This window comes from Polyodon spathula, chromosome 17 (genome assembly GCF_017654505.1).
Source record: "Polyodon spathula isolate WHYD16114869_AA chromosome 17, ASM1765450v1, whole genome shotgun sequence".
NCBI classification, from domain to species: domain Eukaryota; kingdom Metazoa; phylum Chordata; class Actinopteri; order Acipenseriformes; family Polyodontidae; genus Polyodon; species Polyodon spathula.
Genome location: NC_054550.1, coordinates 17,215,900 through 17,236,503, shown reverse-complemented (window position 1 = coordinate 17,236,503; position 20,604 = coordinate 17,215,900). Strand labels below are relative to the sequence as shown.

General features: G+C 37.8%; 1 protein-coding gene across 1 annotated transcript; it reads left to right on the top strand.

Annotated features, from left to right (window-relative positions):
* Positions 1-922: 922 nt before the first annotated feature.
* LOC121329946 (serine/arginine-rich splicing factor 5-like) lies at positions 923-15,576 on the top strand. Its single transcript, XM_041276052.1, has 8 exons — positions 923-996; positions 2,964-3,138; positions 5,071-5,141; positions 7,925-8,029; positions 8,334-8,403; positions 13,088-13,161; positions 13,466-13,573; positions 14,722-15,576. Exons 2-8 carry the CDS (start codon positions 3,013-3,015, stop codon positions 14,966-14,968), a joined length of 801 nt encoding a protein of 266 aa, XP_041131986.1. The 5' UTR covers positions 923-996; positions 2,964-3,012; the 3' UTR covers positions 14,969-15,576.
* Positions 15,577-20,604: the final 5,028 nt, after the last annotated feature.

The following is a 20,604-nucleotide window of genomic DNA, read 5'->3' as shown; positions in this document are numbered from 1 at the left end:
TTGCACATCCATTCAAAGGCTTGAGCAACCTGAATTTCACCTCATGCTATGCAAATGCAACATTGCAGTGTCTTCTTCACTTGCAGCCTCTGAAGGATTCATTAAAACAGTCAACAAAAGGCTATCAGGAGCTTTGTTCACAACCCTATGAACACTTGCCATCCACTGCCTCTAATTGCTGTGGATATTTGTCACTTCTTAGGAGAACCTTTCAATAGAGGTGAGCAGCAAGATGTTGTCCTGAAGTTTGTCCTGAAGTATCTCACATGGTTTCAGTCACAATAAGTCATGACATTCTATGTACTAGATGTAACTGCTGCTCATCACACTGACAGGTGTTGCATGTTTACCCTCTACATGTACCTGCTGGAACAGACTCCATGTGTTTGGAAGAACTCATTTATAGGAATAACAAATGGGCAACGATTCTTGGTAGCAGATGTAGGCAATGCAAAACTTCTCCAATCATGAAACATAAACTTATTCAGTCAGCAAGAATTATGATTTCAGTCCAAACCAGACAGGACAGTTACAAAGCGACACAATGCCAAGTTTACTGCTGTGCAAAGAGTAATTTAATCTACCTAATGGGGATATTTTTTTGTAACCTCAAGGGTCTGGTTTAGCATGCTGCAATTCGTGCTAAACTTGATCTAGCCTGATATCTATCTAGTTTAACTGATGATCCCAATCTAATCTGGTACACTGCATTTGAGATTTGCAATTGTACTAGTCCAAGTAAATTGATCAAATTCATTTAATCCCCATGTTGGGTGTATCGAGTGCTCATTTTGGTACACCGCAAGACCCATATTATGCAATAACAATAATAATATAAACACAATAGCGAGTATGGGCGGGATTGTTGACCTGGGCGGCCGCTTTGAACCAATGGCGTGAAAGAGGAGGTGACATGACATACCAGAAAAGCTTCCATTTTATCGAGGTGCTGTATTGTCTGAAGAGGAGCGCAAATATCAAGCTGCAAAACTAAAGGTGAGTCTGAAAGAATACGGAACTAATTAATATATAATAATAAATAAGTAACAAATTATAATGTGCGTAACATTCCTGATTATGTGTGTAATTAAATGCTTCGAGCGTTTAGTGAAGATAAACGAAAATCATTGTTAGCCAAAAGCAAGTAATTTACAGGATTTCTAAAGAGATAATATTAAAGTATACAACTGCAGAATTCACTCGCATTGCAGAAATACACAGATTGTTCTAATGACCAGTTGATAATTACATGTATAATTAGCACGTAACAAATTGAACACAAATTGGCCTATTTTGCGTCGAAAGCGTAAACAAAAAAACAAACGTTGTTTAATATGGCTATGACTGTCTTGCTTGGTAGCCAGATATTTTAAAATTCTGTTGGCCATATATTCAGACGGCTCTACTGCATCACATTCGTATTTAATTTCCTTATACACTGGAGAAGTGCCAGGATGTACTGGGTTTGTTTTTCAGTCGCCATTCTTTTAGTATTAGTTTTTTGCAGTGTTGTATTTGTTGAAAGTAATTCTCGTTAAATGCTTTGCATCGATGATTGTCGCTCGACAGAGAAAGGTTCAGTTTTCAGTCGGTTGTTTGGTTACTGCAGTGGGAGCAGGCGGTAATTAGGCGAGGCCGTGGTCGACCGCACTGTTTAAACGCAGCCGTTTTCTTGCATTATTTTTCAGTTAAATAGTCGAGGAAAAAACAAAACTCAATCTTGGTTTTATATTTTCCCGCAAATCCATATAACATTGCAGCTCCCAGTCCTAAGCAAATGAAAGTAGGTCATTTGGGGGGGATGGGCCTGGTCTGCTGCATGTATCCACCCTCTCCATATGTTTCCCATTTAAAATAAAACGGGTTAATAAGAATGATACGATATAGTAGGCGTTTAATGAATATAGATTTGTTTTTGACTACATATGTGTTTGGTGCTTACAGTTTCATATCTGCGCATAGTTAGCAAGGATGAATTTATTGGATTTAAAAAATATTTGAAACCAAATATTCAGTAACCCCGGTGAAGTTAGGTTGATATTGGGTAGATATTCGCGCAAAACACTAATATTTCACCCAATGAAATATGTTAAGCTAAGGAGTAATTTAAGCCATGTCTCGTTGATTTGCGAGTTAACAATCTATGAACACGGAAAATAAGCATACATATTCACTTTACATTGTACGTCATATAATGGTTAATAGCTCTTACATTTATTTTTATTCACATGACTTTCTCAAGCATTTTATTAAGACTTGCTGTATATGCAACATATTTGTGAATCAACAAACATGCCATTTCTTATCCCCATTCTTGTTTTGTATGAAAATTAAAAACATAGTACCCTAATCGTGTTTTGTCATTTGATGCTACACGTTTGTTTGATGTCCTATTTCTTTAACCTGATACTTGCGAGTTTTCTCACACTTTAACATTATAAACCACAGGAAGGATGCCCTGGCAGCTGCAGTTTTTTAATGAGAGGAAGCGATACCAAAAGTGTGTGTGTGTGTATATATATATATATATATATATATATATATATATATATATATATATATATATATATATATATATATATATATATACAAAATGCATACACACACATGCACGTGCATGCATTTTGTCCTTTTGTTGCAAAGGCACTACATTATATTATATTGCAAGTTTGCATCTAAAAAAAAAAAAAAAAAAAAGTGATGCAGGCTATTTCATGTTCAAAAGAGACTAATAATGTAAGTTTGGTAACTCACAAATCAACAAGACATGGCTTAAATTACTCCTTAACATGACATCTTTCATGAGGTGAAATAGTAGTGTTTTGCGCGAATATCCAATATCAACTTAACTTCACCGGGATTGATTCAATAGATAGTATACAAATAAGTTGTCAAGTATGAAATGTCCCTAGATCAAATTGCCCAGCTGTCGCTAGAACTAATGTCCCTTTTCATGATTTCAGAAAGTGGTTACAAGGTCCAGCGATTTATTAAAACGCACACACTGACGAGATGAGTGGCTGCCGCGTGTTTGTTGGCCGTTTGAACCCCGCCGCCCGCGAGAAGGACGTGGAGAGATTCTTCAAGGGCTATGGGAGGATCCGCGATATCGACCTGAAAAGAGGTTACGGGTTTGTGGTATGTCTTAATGTAAAGAAATATGACATTAAAATAGACTGAGCAGCTATGATTAAGTAGTATTGGCCTGAACAAATGTGCTCTGTGCTTCTCACAAAAAATGGCTGTACAGAGTTCACATGTTCCAATGCAGTGCTGCACTTGCAGCACAGATGGTTTGTATCCATTGTTTCTTCACTGTCAGTGTAAAAAGGGGTAGCTAATTATACCTTGAATCTTGCCTGCGTGCACTTCCATTTGCTTTAGGGGAAGCAGCTGGTTAGCTAAAGGTATTGAAGTGATGGAAATACCACTCTGTAGTTAAGGTGACTACATACTAAGGTATGCAAAGAGAGCATTCTTGAACCTGGTTTGGTACCAGATACCATTTTATAAAGAAGGTTATGAATTTTCAACACTGCACATGTGAGATTAGTAGAAGGGTATGAAGGGCAAGATTTGTGGAATGTTTCCATTAGCTAGAGTCATTTTAAAGATGCTGTTGCATTCCATGCATCCACAGCTGTGACAGCCAGTGTTTTTACAGCTTTTGGCACATGGCTGTATCACATAGCTCAATTGAAATAAACTAATTTAATCTGACATTTTGGAAAGATATTGAAGAAATCTACTGTAGCAGAACATGTCTCATTTACCCCAAGCTTTTAAATGGATGTTTACCTGCTAACAGGAGGACAGCAGATGGAAAAGACCACAAAAGGTTAAGGTCCTTTCACACCAAGCATGTCGCGTCAGCGTCCAGCGTAAAGTACTGTGCATCTTCTGATACTTTCTCACTGCGTAGCGTAAACTGCACTGCTTCTGAAGTACTTTCTATGTCTAAGCGTCCACATACTTATTTAACCAATATATTCAAGAAAAATATACTTCAATATGGCAAATCATTATTTTTATTACCATGTTACAAATTAAAACTTATATTTGTCCCGTAATAAGGAGACATGTAGGTTGTGAATGGTTAATGAGTAGGCTACAGGACTCCCAGTGTAAATAAATAAATAAATAAATAAACAAACAAATCAGACAGCAGAAAGGTCACAGCACAGAGGTAGGTATCTACAGTGTCCAAGAAATAGGTTTCAGAAAGATACAGGGGGTGGAGGAGACGAAGCAGATAAACATCTGATTTATATACAGTTTGCAAAAAGTTGTCGTCCGTGTCCCCCCTGTCCCCAGCCAGACCTTTTTGAGCAAGGTTTCATTTGGGAGAAAATGTGCATTTATTTTCAACAGACTACTTGGGGTGGGACCAGGGGAATAAATGTTAGAAAGATACGCTGAGGTACCTTGTATTGTGGGGTGGGGTGGGTGAGTGAAAGTTGCAAGTAATAAAGTATAAGTATTAATTAATCATTATTCTATAAAGGTTGCAACTCCACTTTTTGGGTTCAAAAATAAATTGGCAAGAGCTGTTATGAAGATCCCAGCTGGGGATTAAAGTAACATACGATCTGCATTTGGAAATTCAGCAGTCGATCAGCAGCAGGTAGGAAGTGATCAAACAATTGTTAAATAATTTTAAACATAGTCATTGCTTTGAGTATGTGTGGGTGTCGAATAGGAAGGCACTTAACTTTCAAAAGCAAAGTAGTACAGTAAAGAAAGACCGCTGTACAGTGCGGCAAAGACAACACCACTCAACCACTAACAATGTAGAATTTATACGCAATATTTCTAACATTTTCCCATTTTTACTTTATATTTAGCAAAATACATATCACTATTATAAAATAGTACTTCTGGTACAGCTGAAGGATGTAAACATGTAAGTCTGTATTTTAAGGAAATGCTGTGTTCAGTGGCAGCTTCAGATTGATTAATGCCTGTGCTGTTAAAGCAACTTGACGGTGTCAAAATACGCTGGATGCTGTAACGGGACGTGCTTGGTGTGAAAAGACCTTTACCTGTAAACGTATGATTTCACTGTTACAGGAGTTTGAAGACCCCAAAGATGCTGAAGATGCTGTTTATGAACTGGATGGAAAGGAGCTGTGTAGTGAGAGGTAAGTGACAGGTTTTTTGTAGGGGTGCACAGATTTAAGATTTTCTTGGCCGATACTGATAGCTGAGGATTAGCTGCCCATTGGCAGATAACAGATAGTACAGGTAAGTTATTGTAAACTACTGGAACAAGAGATACAGCCTAAATTTTAACCCTTTGAATAATGAGTTCTAAAATGCATTGCCGGTCCGTTTACTTGTATTTCTGACAAAACTGAACAGGTATTGTTTATTGTTGCATTTACTTCAGAAAATGAATTCCTAATAACTTGGTATTACAGTCAACCCTCTTTATACCACCGGTAAGGACCATAAGCGAGGGTGGCGTTATAGTGAGGGTCAACAAAAATACAAAATAAAAACACACACAACCTTATGTTTGCAATAGATTAAAATGTTTTTTTTTAGTTATACAATTACAGTATCTCCAGGCCATTTATAATTTTTTTTTTTTTTAAAAGTACAGTATGTTCTTAACACAACAGTTGGTCTACTAGTGACGTTTTGTCATATTTTCCCATCTGTATGAAACATACATGGTTACTTTTGAGGAACAGTTTATACCTTTAAAAAAATAAGTAAACACACATTTAGTATCAAATCACCCAAACAATTCCATAAAAACAAAAAAGCTTAAGATTTTTTTTTTTTTAAACTGTACTGGTCATTTGAACTTTGCTGTTTGTGGCTCGACTTTCAAAAAAAAGTTGACTATTTACAGGCAACCCCCCGCCCCTTTTAAGCAGTAAAAAAAAAAAAAAAAAAAAAATTTCAGTTTACAAAACTGATGCTTTTAGTTTAAACCATCCTTCATTTGTGCAAAACCTCGACATAAACAAACAAACCTCTTACCGTACATTTTTTTGTTTTGTTTTTTAACATTTACTGTGGTTTTAAAAGTCACTTTTTAGACTTCCATCAAGGTAAGCCATTTGTTTTTATCCATTAGAATGTCTCCAATTGTCTTTTGATTAACAGTATATGCCACACTTAGGCGAGAAAACATTTGCGATGTCTTGCTGACTTATTTTCAGATGCATAGATGCAGATTTTTGTTTTGTTTTGCTCTGGTGTTAAATGTAGAGTCGACTCGCCATGTTGTACTTTGTTTTGCTTTGGGAGCGGGTGTGTTGATGACGTTGGCATGAACGTTCACTTAACAACTAATTATTAAAGCGAGTTAAAGGTTAACTGCATAACTGTTTTAATTGGCCATGATTATTTCGATGGTGCTACAAAGAAGAATACTATAATGCCTGCATTTACGTTTGCTCGGCTTGGGAAGTTGGCGGGTGGCGATAGAATGGGGAAAAATAGCACTGTTTTTATATTGATCATACTTTTTCAGAGATAATAATAATGAGGGTGGCATTATAAAGGGGGGGGGGGGGGGGGGGGCGGTATAACGTGGGACAGCTGTATGTTGTGTGCTTGACAGCAGTTTTATACATTTTGTTTTACAACATAGTGTAAGGTTTCTACCAGAGTACCGTTGTGTGGAAAGAGTACTTAACTGAATACTAAATGCAGCACAACTTAAATTGTTAACCAAAAAAATATTACATTTCCGATTACAAAATTCGTCAAACTTGAATTTGTTATTAACAAAAGACGACACAATGATCAATCTCTGCTTCAGAATGCAGAATACACCTGCAACGAATGAACAGAATACACCTGCAACGAATGAACAGAATACATTTGCAACCAATGCAGATTAAACAAGATGAACAACAATTACAAAAGGTCATTTTGAAGTACATTGTATAATAATAATAATAATATAACTTAAACCATAAATGTTATTTAGGATTCAACCTAAACATAGTGTAATTAATGTAGTGTCTGCACACAACTGAGCTATCCTGTTGTCTTTAGATATTTAAAAATAATTTCGAACATGCTCTTTTGAGACATATTTTAGTGCAGGTTGATCCCATGTGTATTGGGTTCACAGCAAGAAAGAGACTCGGAGGCAATGAAGCTGTAGTGTAAGCACTAAAGCGCACATTTAATAAACAAAATAACACCTAAAACAAAGGAGTGCAAGGGCCAAAATAAAAGGTTAAACAAAATACCACAAAAACTGTCCTGGCTGGGCAGAGCCTTTACTGAACTTTTTAAACAGTATGGCAACACACATAAGAACATAAGAAAGTTTACAAACGAGAGGAGGCCATTCGGCCCATCTTGCTCGTATGGTTGTTAGTAGCTTATTGATCCCAGAATCTCATCAAGCAACTTCTTGAAGGATCCCAGGGTGTCAGCTTCAACAACATTACTGGGGAGTTGATTCCAGATCCTCACAATTCTCTGTGTAAAAAAGTGCCTCCTATTTTCTGTTCTGAATGCCCCTTTGTCTAATCTCCATTTGTGACCCCTGGTCCTTGTTTCTTTTTTCAGGCTGAAAAAGTCCCTTGGGTCAACACTGTCAATACATTTTAGAATTTTGAATGCTTAAATTAGGTCGCCACGTAGTCTTCTTTGTTCAAGACAGAAGATTCAATTCTTTTAGCCTGTGTGCACACAGATAAAATACTCCCCTGCTTCTGCAGGGTTCTCGCTCCCAGCGTTGTTGAGTGTACCTGCCATAGCATGTTGGCTACAGATTATTGGTGCACCCCTAGTTTTTTGTATTTCTTTGAAAAAATAAGATTTTTTAATTAAATTCTGCAACATAATTGAAATTAATACTGTTATATTTTGGATGTTTGTTTGTTTTTTGGCAGCACTTTAAGTGTTGTAGGCAAACACAGCTTGACCTCTGTGTTGTGTGTTTGTGCAGAGTTACGATTGAGCACGCACGAGCCCGGCTTCGAGGAGGCCGAGGAAGAGGGGGGCCTGGCCGCTTCCCAGACCGCTATAGCAGGAGATCACGTGACGGCAGGAGGTAAGCCAGAGCTCAGTCAGTGATGTCAAGCCTTTGTGTATCCAGCTTGCTGTTTGACCACATGCTAAGTTACGGTACAAAATGCATGCTTTTCACAGATCAAATTGTACCAGTAAAGGTGTGTTTAAAGAACTGAATAACCTAAAGTTTTTCTTTCACTACTGTAAAGTCTGAAATTGGATGAAGAAACCAAAATTGACTTAATCTTGCACTGAGTTAGTTTTATTGGGTTACCTCTATGCATTGTGTAAAGGCAGTGATAGTGTTTAACTGCACTGTGACCACAGCATCTCTTTCTTTTTAGGAATCCCCCTCCAGTTCGCACTGAAAACAGGCTCATTGTGGAGAACTTGTCTTCCAGAGTCAGCTGGCAGGTGAGTTCCAAATCAGTTGCTTACTGTTCAGCCTTGGCATTTGCTACAAGGGTTTTAAAAGGGAACATAATCGGCAAAAGTGAACCCCAGTAGACTAGGAGTTAATAGTGTGTTTTAACAAGCACTGAAAGTTAATCTATACTCTATGCGCCATTAGACTTTAATTCTACAGGAACTGGTAGAAAATACTGGGGATCCGGCAAGGTCCCATTTATAGCACAAAAGCGAAATGGGCAACAGCAAAATCATTTAACATGTTTGTTTTCCAGTTTTATTTAACAGTTAAAACTATTTCAAGCCAACTAGCCATTCAATATTACTTATGGGATTAAGTGTTGAGCCTAACTTAGGATTCTAGTTTATCAGCATTTAATTTTAATTTTACTTTTTTTTTTCTTGTTTCCTATTTTAACCAAGTGTTAACCCCTTTATTTGCCAGCCTGTCTTGTGTGTCGTGTGGAAGAGAGTGCCTTTGGGCGTGGAGTTAAGTCCCTCAGTGTCGGTCTGTCTGGGTTGAGCCTGGTTCATAGAAGCCAGTCTGTGCTCCTACTACACCTAGTTCACTTGGGGTGACCTGCAGATCGTTTGAGCGTTTGCTGGGTCCTGTGCTGTAAAGTCGCTGGCCTGGTTCCCTTTGCTGCGAGCGAGCAAGCAACAGAGCGAGAAAGAGTTGGTGGTGTATTGAGGTCGATTCGTTAATTTGAGAGGCTCCCATCCTTCCCCGAGTGGCGCGAGTTGGTTCCAGGTGGTCCCACAGGAAAATTTGAGGTGCGAGATGTTTTTTTAGGAGACACAGTGCCCTGGGTCCAAACGGCATGCCCAAGGTATTAGCAAATGGTCTGCCTCCATCAGCTGCAGAGCCGGCATGTCGTGGGCAGTGCCTTTAATAGAAGGGATGGAAAAGAGCCAGTGGAGCGCCTGCCCTGACATGATGGTAAACTGGGGGCTAAGAGCAGTTCACTGCTTGAGTAGGGATGTGTAAAGGAAGGTAACGTAAACAATTTACTGTAAGTTTTCCATTCTTAAATGTACTTTCTGTATATCTCCCCATGAGAAGCAGAATACCACTCCACACGTGGAGATGGGCATACACATTTAGCTGGTTTTCAGGTGCACATTTAATGTGCACTGAACTTCTAGGAGGGTCCACGAATATAAAAAGTAAATCTCGCCTTTACTGCACATGCGCAGGTTTCTGAATTGAAAGGGAGAGTTCCCAAGTCACTTTTCTATCAGGACTTTTTTTTACCCAGTCTGTATCGGCTTGTGCATAATTGCTGGTTTTGTTTTAATATTGCTTAGATAATGTGAAAATGTTTTATTACTAGAACATCTCAAAAATCTACAAATGTCTGATATTCTTTGAGCACTGGATGCAGAAGCAGCTATCTCATTTGTTTGTCTGTGTTATCTCTGTAGTGCATGGAGCTATCAGATACGCCTTTTTTTTGTGGCTTCATTCGGCCACTGAAAGGTTTTCTCGACTTTTTTCCGGAGAAAAAACGACTGCAGACCTGTACTTTACGTCTTTTTGATGTCTGACAGGAAAGGGAAAATTGTAATGTCGGACCTGGTCCGACATAGGACCGCAAAGGGTTAAGCATTTTATGTGTCTGACATGGAGAAGCTTTAAGTTATTTTCAATTATAGTTAAAACTCTTTGACATTATTGCATTAATTCCTATAATATACGTTGAATATATCTTATCTATTGTGATCATTTAATTGTTTTATTTACCTTGCCTCCTATTTGTGGTAAATGCACCATAGTTTAGTAGCAAAGTTAGCTTGGTGAAAACTTTAGAGTGGAAACAATCATAAAAAGCAGAGCATATTGTGGGACTTTTGGGTTCAACTGTGTACTTTGTTATTTAGGTCATACATGTATTGCATATTTGTTTAATGAGCAATGTCAGAAACTACTTTACTACATACATTTAATCATAGCTGCTTGTGTTTGTTTTATTTGTTAATATTTTACCTTTCCAAGGTTCTACAAAGTGCCCCATTCCCAGTTTCTAATTTTCATGGTAATGTTCAAAAAGGGAACAGTGTTAGCAAGTATTTGGAGATTAATGCATGACTGCTCTAAAGTAGAAGTCTAAGTATGCATTGAGTTATTGTGGTGTGCATGCTAAAAACTTAAATGTACAGTTAACTTTGGGTAACTCGAAACCTTTGCTTAATTCGACACAGTCTTGGTCTTATATTTTCTTCATATAAAATATATGCCTCCTGCCTCACATTATTTATTTATTTATTTATTTATTTATTTATTTATTTATTTATTTATTTATTTTATTTTATTTAATACGTTACCACGCTTTACTTGTAACTTGACACTTCTTGCCGGTACCAAAGGGATAACAACTGTTAAAGACTAGTGGATAAATCAGCACTGTTGTTTCACATGACTGACCTCTGATTGGAAACGGAAAGTTCATTCATTTACAAATGCCAAGTGCAGCTGGTTACAGAATCGGTGCACAATGAGTGAGAAGCAGAAAATTAGTTCTCCTTCAATTGGCTGTAAGGCTCCTGTTATTCAGGATAACGTGCTTTTCAGCTGAACTTTCAAAGTGTCTGTTTTTGAATGCGAAACAGCTGACTCTTTGTTTTATGTGAATCTTTTTATTATTGTGAGAAGTTGTTTATTGTTTTTATTCACAGTTAATTCTGTGATGTGCATTTGTTAACTTTTGCTATTTAAATCATCAAATTAGATGGTACAAGCAAATACCTAAAGTATAGGCAACAGTTTGTGGTTGGATTGTTTTAAGTAAAAAAACTTGGTTATTTTATTAATTCTTGTTTCAATCAAACTGAGTTATAGAGTGTAGTGTCCAGAAATGTGCTGCTGCCCATTTAAGTAATACAATGTAACACAAAGGAACTAGGGTCAAGAATTGGAAGGATTAGACAGAGTGTGTGGAGAGACACGGCAAGAATTGAGACCGACTTGTGCATCTGCATCTTCATTACATGTTTACTAAAGAGTGAGGACATTTACACAGAGTTTGTACAGTACTGTAATTTATTCATTCACTGCAGCTCTTTCAACCGTTTTCATAAGAACAAACTAAAAATAAACTTGTAGTTGTGTAATACTGTAAACGTGTGAATTCTGTTACTTGTATGCATATTAATGCCATTGTACCCGTTCACTAAATGGCATCTCTATGTCCTACAACTTCTCATAGTACTAGATATGTGCATTGTTATGTATTGGCTGGCCTGGACGTTTGAGCTCCTTCATACTTGAAGTCATTCTCAATACAGTTGACTGGGAATTTGTTTTTTTTAATTTTGTAATTTAAATTATTTTAAGTTGTGATATAAGCTGTATGAATATTGGAAGCATATTACCTTTCTTTTGTATGACATTCCAGTGTGCCGCTTAGCTTTTTATTTTTTATTTTTATTTTTTTTAACGCATGCATTCATGCTTGGAAAAAGTAATAACGATTTGAGGAAGCACAGCCTGCAGAAAATCAGATGCCAACTTGCACAGTATGAGAGGAATGTTTTTTTTAATTTTTTTTGAAAGAAACATTTGTCATACTAGTGATAATGTGCTATTGATTTCAACCACATAGCTATTGCAGATCTAAATTGTAACACACAGCACCTTAAGTCTCTCTTTTGAAAGTTTACCACTGTGTATTTGCACCATTAATTAGCAGCTTTCCTATGATTTTTATATGGTTTGCATGTTTCAGAGTTTTGAAAGTTTACCACTGTGTATTTGCATATTAATAGCAGCTTTCCTATGATTTTTATATATGTGTTTATATATTCTTGACTATAATATATATATTTGATATATATTTTGTATGACATATGATAAAATATATATAATATATATATATATATATAGTTATACAAACCCTATGTGCTTTACATAGTGCAGTGCTTAACTGTGCTTTTACCAAGCTTCTGGATGTATAAATTTGACATCTTTAAAACATAAAGGACTTAATGAAGGTTTCGGCCTTAAACCTGTTCTATAAGTTGTACTATATTTTGGGCTTTAAAAGATTAATGGCATCAATAGATATGAATGTTTAACACAACACATCAATATTCAAATAATCATTAATGAACAGCAGTTTACTTTTATATTTTTTGTTAGAGTGAAAACAACATTTTGTTAGTGTGATCTATGGAAGTTGAAAACCATAAAATAACTTTCACTAGCTAGAAGAGATTACCAAAATCCCATTTTATACAGAAATGCTGTCTGTACCTCTCTTTTTGAAAAAATAATTAATGCTGTTTTGGTTCTGCAGTGTTCATTGAATTCCCAACAAACCCTACCTTTTTAAATTTGTGCATGTGTGCTAAAGGTGAGATCTACTTTTTCCCACTCTACCAGTTCCCTGTGACAGCAGTACAAAGGATGGTGGTGGGTGCTTAACTGGGTAAATAGTGCTGTTTGACATTAGTGCTCTCATTCATGCCTTGTCCATAAGAAGATTGTTATAGAAATGAAAATGGATGTGTAAGATCAAGGTAGACTGAGTGATTCTGGACCCCCCCTACTTCCATCCAGCTCAGATAGATAAAGGATTTATAACACACCTAACACTTCTGTTTCAGTAATCATGCCTAGTTAAACTGTGTAATGCAATATTTTGTTGTTTTTTAACTGACTTTTCCCTAACTGTCCTGATCTTGTGTGTAGGATCTGAAAGATTTCATGAGACAAGCTGGAGAGGTTACTTTTGCTGATGCTCATAGACCAAAACTAAATGAAGGGTAAGTTTTTTTCCATTGCTCTAAAAATAAGTGCACACTTGCCCAGTATTAGAACTAAGGTGTTGCATGAGCAATTGTTAAAATAGCAGCCTGTCAATGTAAAACAAAGCTATTGGTAAACTAAATGTTGCTAGCATACAGTAGGATACTCTTTAATCCTATTTTCTGTCCCTGTGCCTGCTAAACTGAGGGGGAGGCACATTACTGAGAATATATAGTTTCCAACAAGCTGTCTTTTCTAGCCATGGAATTATATTTTCTTGGCAGCTGAAGTGTGTAACTGTATGCTTTGTACTCGCTCCAGGGTGGTTGAGTTTGCTTCTTCCAGTGATGTCAGAAATGCCCTTGATAAGCTATCTGGTAAGGAGATCAATGGAAGGAAAATCAAACTGACTGAGGCGATTAGGAGGAGGTAAGGCTGTAATTGAACATGTTGTCTACTCTTGTAAAAACTCAGTCTTTTTCAGTAGCTTGTATAGATGATTTTATAGTGCTAGGATAAATCTGAATATTTGAATAAATATTTTTTCAGATGTTCGTATTCGCTAGAAATGACAAATACCTTGCATTTATTTACCGTCACTAGAATTTACACGATAGTTTAAAAAAAAAATGGCAAATGAAAAAGAGCTCTGTGAGATGAATGAAAATATATAATATATAAAAAAACAGTATCAACACAGCAGATCTTGAGCCTCTTTTAAAAGTTTTAGACAGCAGAAAGTAAACAAACCAGATTATGCGCGTGCAAGCATAGTGATCTCTATTGAAAGCCATCTGGGTCAAAAACACGTTGTGCTGCTTAGAGCGAGTCAGAATCTCATGGGACAGAAAACAGGCAAGCACATCATTGTGAAATGCCTCGCTTAAACAGTACCTGACTTCCTGAAAATGTTGTGTAGTAATTTTTATAGAGACTGTAAGGGTCCTACACAATTTATACTTTATTCCTTGGCTATTTTTCTGTTTTAACCTGTTATGTATTATAAGGTCTTGCTGAAGGCACACATACACAGGGCTACGGCAACGCCCCCTGCCCCTGTTGCTATTATGTCGCTGCCTGTGTTCAGAGCAATATAATGGCTTTTATACTGTTTTGAAAAACGAACGAATATTTAAATTGAGCAAATATCCGAACATGGAAACCCTGCGTTTGTCCCTGCACTGATTTTAACATATTTTACAGCATACAAATGTGGGAGTTAAATTAGGTGTTACTTTCTTGTTTGCCATTACATTTCCTGATTTCATACCTAAAACTTAATTTGTGGCATAAGTTTGTAAAGCATCCTTTTCTGAGATTTGAATCTGTTTAGTCTATTTATTTTATTTACATGAATCTATTTTCAGTGGTGCCTGATCCCCATTATAGTTAGCCAAATAATAATCCATAATAATAATCCATAAGCTCTGTAAATTGTCACCCAATGTAGAATTTCTCAGTTGCTATTTTACTGTCACTATCTGCATGTCTGTCTGACTGTGTGTGTGTGTGTGTGTGTGTGTGTCTCGCACTCCTCTCTGACTCTCTCTTTCTCTCTCTCTCTGTCTTTTCATCAGGTCAAGAAGTCGATCTCGTTCCCGCAGCTCCTCGCGCTCCCATTCCCGCTCTCGTTCCAGGAGCCACAGCCGCAAGTCTTACAGCCGCTCCCTGTCCCGCAGTCGTTCCCGCTCTGCCAGCCGCTCCCCCGTCCGGGACAAGGAGGTGAAACGCAGCTCCCGAGCCCACTCCAGCTCCCCACACTCCCCTGAGCGCCACCGCTCCAGGTCTATAACGCGCTCTCCGTCAGCAGAGAGCAGGCACTGAGACCCCCCACCCCCTCCCAACCTTGTGTGTGTACGTTCACTACCTCTTCAGTGTGCATAACAGTATCGACCCAGGAAAGGGTTCACCTCGGGAGAAGAATGCAGTGAGATTCTGGATGTTGGATTGTCATGAGCTAAAGGGTCCAACTTTCTAATTAAAGCCAAAAGTGGCAATTGAGGATAATACAACTGCTTCAGTCTTGCTTTTATAGCAGACATCCCTACACCTGAGTTGTGTGAAGATGAGACTGGGGGAGGGCGGGGGACAATTGTCCATTGGTACTAAATAAATATGGCAAGATGGGCTGGGCTGGAAGTCTGCAGTGACCGTTGGCTTTTTTTCTTTCTTTTTTTTAAATTTTTTTTATATAGCATCACAAGGTGTGCAGGTTTACTGACTATGTCTTTGTCAATGTTTTAAGTGATTTATGAAATCCTGTGAAATAGTGGTAATATTTGTATTCTGACCTGAAAATGTAACCTTGTGCATATAGGGTTTTTTTTGTTCTGCATTGGTGAGAGCATTTTTTTTAAATGTTCTCCTTTTTGAAGAAAGGTATAAAATGTACCTTTTTACTTTTTTGTATTAAAGGATTGGTTTCGAGTCCACACAGTTCAATATTTGTATGTATGTAAAAAAAAAGATTCCATTAGGAATTTTGGGAGAAATGTTCCGACCCACATTGTATATTATTTGTGTGCACCACTTTCAAATGAATGCATAAAGTTTTACGAATTACACGGTCATCCGTTGAAAGGGAAACAAAACTGAACCAGGTAACTGCAGACCAATAAGCCTGACCTTTATTCTGTGCAAACATGGAAACTATAATAAGATCCAAAATGTAAAATTACCTATATGGTAACAGTAGCCTGGGAGATAGTCAACATGGTTTTAGGAAAGGGAGATCGTGTCTAACTAACCTGCTTGATTTGTTTGAGGATGCAACATCGATAATGGATAATTGCAAAGCATATGACATGGTTTATTTAGATTTCCAGAAAGCTTTTGACAAAGTCCCGCACAAAAGATTAATTCTCAAACTGAACGCAGTTGGGATTCAAGGAAACACGTGTACATGGATTAGGGAGTGGTTAACATGTAGAAAACAGAAAGTACTGATTAGAGGAGAAACCTCAGAATGGAGTGTGGTAACCATTAGAGTACTACAGGGCTCAGTATTAGGTCCTCTGCTATTTCTAATCTACATTAATGATTTAGATTCTGGTATAGTAAGCAAACTTGTTAAATTTGCAGACGACACAAAAGTAGGAGGAGTGGCAAACACTGTTGCAGCAGCAAAGGTCATTCAAAATGATCTAGACAAGATTCAGAACTGGGCAGATACATGGCAAATGACATTTAATAGAGAAAAGTGTAAGGTACTGCACGCAGGAAATTAAAATCTGCATTATAAATATTGTGTGGGAGATACTGAAATTAAAGAAGGAATCTATCAAAAGACCTAGGAGTTTTTGTTGACTCAGAAATGTCTTCATCTAGACAATGTGGGGAAGCTATAAAAAAGGCAACAAGATGCTCGGATACATTGTGAAAAGTGTTGAATTTAAATCAAGGGAAGTAATGTTAAAACTGTACAATGCACTAGTAAGACCTCATCTTGAATATTGTGTTCAGTTCTGGTCACCTCGCTGCAAAAGGGATATTGCTGCTCTAGAAAGAGTGCAAAGAAGAGCAACCAGAATTATTATGGGTTTAAAAGGCATGTCATATGCAGATAGGGTAAAAGAATTGACTCTATTCAGTCATGAACGAAGAAGACTACGTGGCGACCTAATTCAAGCGTTCAAATTTCTAAAAGATATTGAAAATGTCGACCCAAGGGACTTTTTCAGCCTGAAAAAAGAAACAAGGACCAGGGGTCACAAATGGAGTTTAGACAAAGGGGCATTCAGAACAGAAAATAGGAGACACTTTTTTACATGGAGAATTGTGAGGGTCTGGAATCAACTCTCCAGTAATGATGTTGAAGCTGACACCCTGGGATCCTTCAAGAAGCTGCTTGATGAGATTTTGGAATCAATAAGCTACTAACAACCAAACGAGCAAGATGGGCTGAATGGCCTCCTCTCGTTTGTAAACTTTCTTATGTTCTTAATCTATGGATTTCACATGACTGGGAATACGGATATGCATCTGTTGATCACAGATACCTTAAAAAAAAAAAAAAAGGTAGGGCATGGATCAGAAAAACCAGTCAGTATCTGGTGTGACCACCATTTGCTTCATGCAGCACGACACATGTCCTTCGCATAGAGTTGATCAGGCTGTTGATTGTGGCTTGTGGAATGTTGTCCCACTTCTCTTCAATGGCTGTGCGAAGTTGCTGGATTTTGGCGGGAACTGGAACACGCTGTCGTACAAGTCGATCCAGAGCATCCCAAACATGCTCAATGGGTGACATGTCTGATGAATATGCAGGCCATGGAAGAACTGGGACATTTTCAGCTTCCAGGAATTGTGCACAGATCCTTGCTACATGGGACCGTGCATTATCATGCTGAAACATGAGGTGATGGCGGTGGATGAATGGCACGACAATGGGCCTCAGGATCTCGTCACGGTATCTCTGTGCATTCAAATTGCTATCGATAAAATACAATTATGTTCGTTGTCCGTAGCTTATGCCTGCCAATACCATAATCCCACCGCCACCATGGGGCACTCTGTTCACAACGTTGACATCAGCAAACCGATCAGCATACGTCTCCAGCATGCCAGTGGCCATCGAAGGTGAGCATTCACCACTGAAGTCAGGTTTCTGACAGTTTGTGCAGAAATTCTTCGGTTGTGCAAATCCACAGTTTCATCAGCTGTCCGAGTGGCTGGTCTCGGACGATCCCACAGGTGAAGAAGCCAAATGTGGAGGTCCTGGGCTGGCGTGGTAACACGTGGTCTGCGGTTGTGAGGCCAGTTGGACTTACTGCCAAATTTGTTAAAAACGACGTTGGAGGCAGCTTATGGTAGAGAAATGAACATTCAATTCTCTGGCAACAGCTCTGGTGGACATTCCTGCAGTCAGCATGCCAATTGCATGCGCTCTCAAAACTTGAGACATCTGCAAAAACACAAAGACAACCGCCCCCCCCAGCCTCCTCCCCCCCATGGCATTGTGTTCTGTGACAAAACTGCACATTTTAGAGGGGCCTTTTATTGTCCCTAGCACAAGGTGCACCTGTGTAATGATCATGCTGTTTAATCAGCTTCTTGATATGCCACACCTGTCAGGTGGATGGATTACCTTGGCAAAGGAGAAATGCTCACTAACAGGGATGTAAACAAATTTGTGCACAAAATTTGAGAGAAATAAGCTTTTTGTGTGTATAGAAAATTTCTGGGATCTTTTATTTCAGCTTATGAAACATGGGACCGACACTTTACATGTTGCATTTATATTTTTGTTCAGTGTATTTATTTATTTATTTATTTATTTATTGCAGCATCGCTGCTCTTTCATCGTAGTCTCTTGCAGGCATTTTGGAGTTTCTGTCTAATGTAGCCTCTAATTTCATAGGTAGTCCGGTCAGGAAATACTGTTCTCTCTGCTCCTATTTGTAAAATAAAAGAAAGAGTAATTTTACACAGGTTGCTATATTTGGTCAATAAACCATATACATCTAAAGATGCTGCAGCAAATATCAGTAGTCTACTATCGCTCTATAAAATGTGATATTACAAAAACGTTTCAGGTACAGTATGCTTTTCACAATTAGCCATCCATATCTTGAGTGAAAGCATGCAACTGCAACATTAACAATTACAACATTGGAAAGAGTTTCATAATAAAAAACTTATTTCTAAATCTTAACTTTTTTACTTCCCTATTTTGTGGATTTCTGCTCCCGGTACTGGTGGCTTTGACTTGGAATGACTGGACAGATATGTTGTGCTGTACAGACCTTTCAGGAGAACCTTCAGGAATTTTTGTGGGGTTTGCTTTTGGCAGCGATTAATAAGGCCTCTTGTAATAAACTAGGGATTAACAAAATAAAGAAAGTTGTTGGCATACAGCATATTGAAACATTAATTAGCAAATCTGCATAGGTAGTTCACAATAGGCTAATCATAGATTAAGCAATTCTAGTTTTTCTTCACTAGATGGATCACTATTCTTACTTGTGATGGTGGGATCATCTGTGCAGTTAATGTAGTTGGCTTTTAATCTTCTTGCCTCTGATTTATAAATTAAATTAAAAAAAAAATACAGACTAATAGACTAATAACAGTATAATAGCAGCAATTGCTTGTTTAAATAACCATGTTTATCTGTTCAGATAGATAAATTTACACCCCATGTCTCCACCAGTGCTTCATTTGTTCAGAAAAAGTCCCTAAAGCTTGGGGGAAATAAAGCAAAAACTAAAGTTGGCTGTGGAACACTCCCTAACAAGTGATAGTTAGTCAAAATAGACAGTGTATGCACATCTGTAAGCTACAACTTCTAATGCATCCTGAAGACATTTTTGCTGTTAACTATTAACATGTGTATTACATTTAATTGCGCCTGTTTTGACTCCACAGCATGTACTTGTATCTAATCTGTGCTATTGCCTGAATTTCTGATTTTACTTGTTTTGTCCCTTAACTGAATAATTCTGTATTTTGGACTTGCTTTTATTAAATTTCCCCTTTTTTGAATGGAAGTTGTTTATTGTATGTATATTGTAACAAGTGAAAGTCATCCTGGATAAGGGCGTCTTCTAAGAAATAATAATAGATACAATTACATATATATATACAGCTCTGGAAAAAATTGTCAGTTTATGTGAAAAATATCAGTTTCTCTGGTTTTACTATTTATAGGTTGTGTTTGGGTAAAATTAACATTTTTGTTTTATTCTATAAACTGCTGACAACATTTCTCCCAAATTCCAAAAATATAAATATTGTCATTTAGAGCATTTATTTGCAGAAAATGACAACTGGTCAAAATAACAAAAAAGATGCAGTGTTGTCAGACCTCGAATAATGCAAAGAAAATAAGTTCAGATTCATTTCTAAACAACACAATACTAATGTTTTAACTTAGTTCAGAAATCAGTATTTGGTGGAATAGCCCTGATTTTCAATCACAGCTTTCATGCGTCTTGGCATGCTCTCCACCAGTCTTTCACATTGATGTTGGGTGACTTTATGCCACTCCTGGCGCAAAAATTCAAGCAGCTTGGCTTTATTTGATGGCTTGTGACCATCTATCTTCCTCTTGATCACATTCCAGAGGTTTTCAATGGGGTTCAGGTCTGGAGATTGGGCTGGCCATGACAGGGTCTTGATCTGGTGGTCCTCCATCCACACCTTGATTGACCTGGCTGTGTGGCATGGAGCATTGTCCTGCTGGAAAAATCAATTCTCAGAGTTGGAGAACATTGTAAGAGCAGAAGGAAACAAGTTTTCTTCCAGGACAACCTTGTACTTGGCTTGATTCATGCGTCTTTCACAAAGACAAATCTGCCCGATTCCAGCCTTGCTGAAGCACCCCCAGATCATCACCGATCCTCCACCACATTTCACATTGGGTGCAAGACACTGTGGCTTGTAGGCCTCTCCAGGTCTCCGTCTAACCATTAGACGACCAGGTGTTGGGCAAAGCTGAAAATTGGACTCATCAGAGAAGA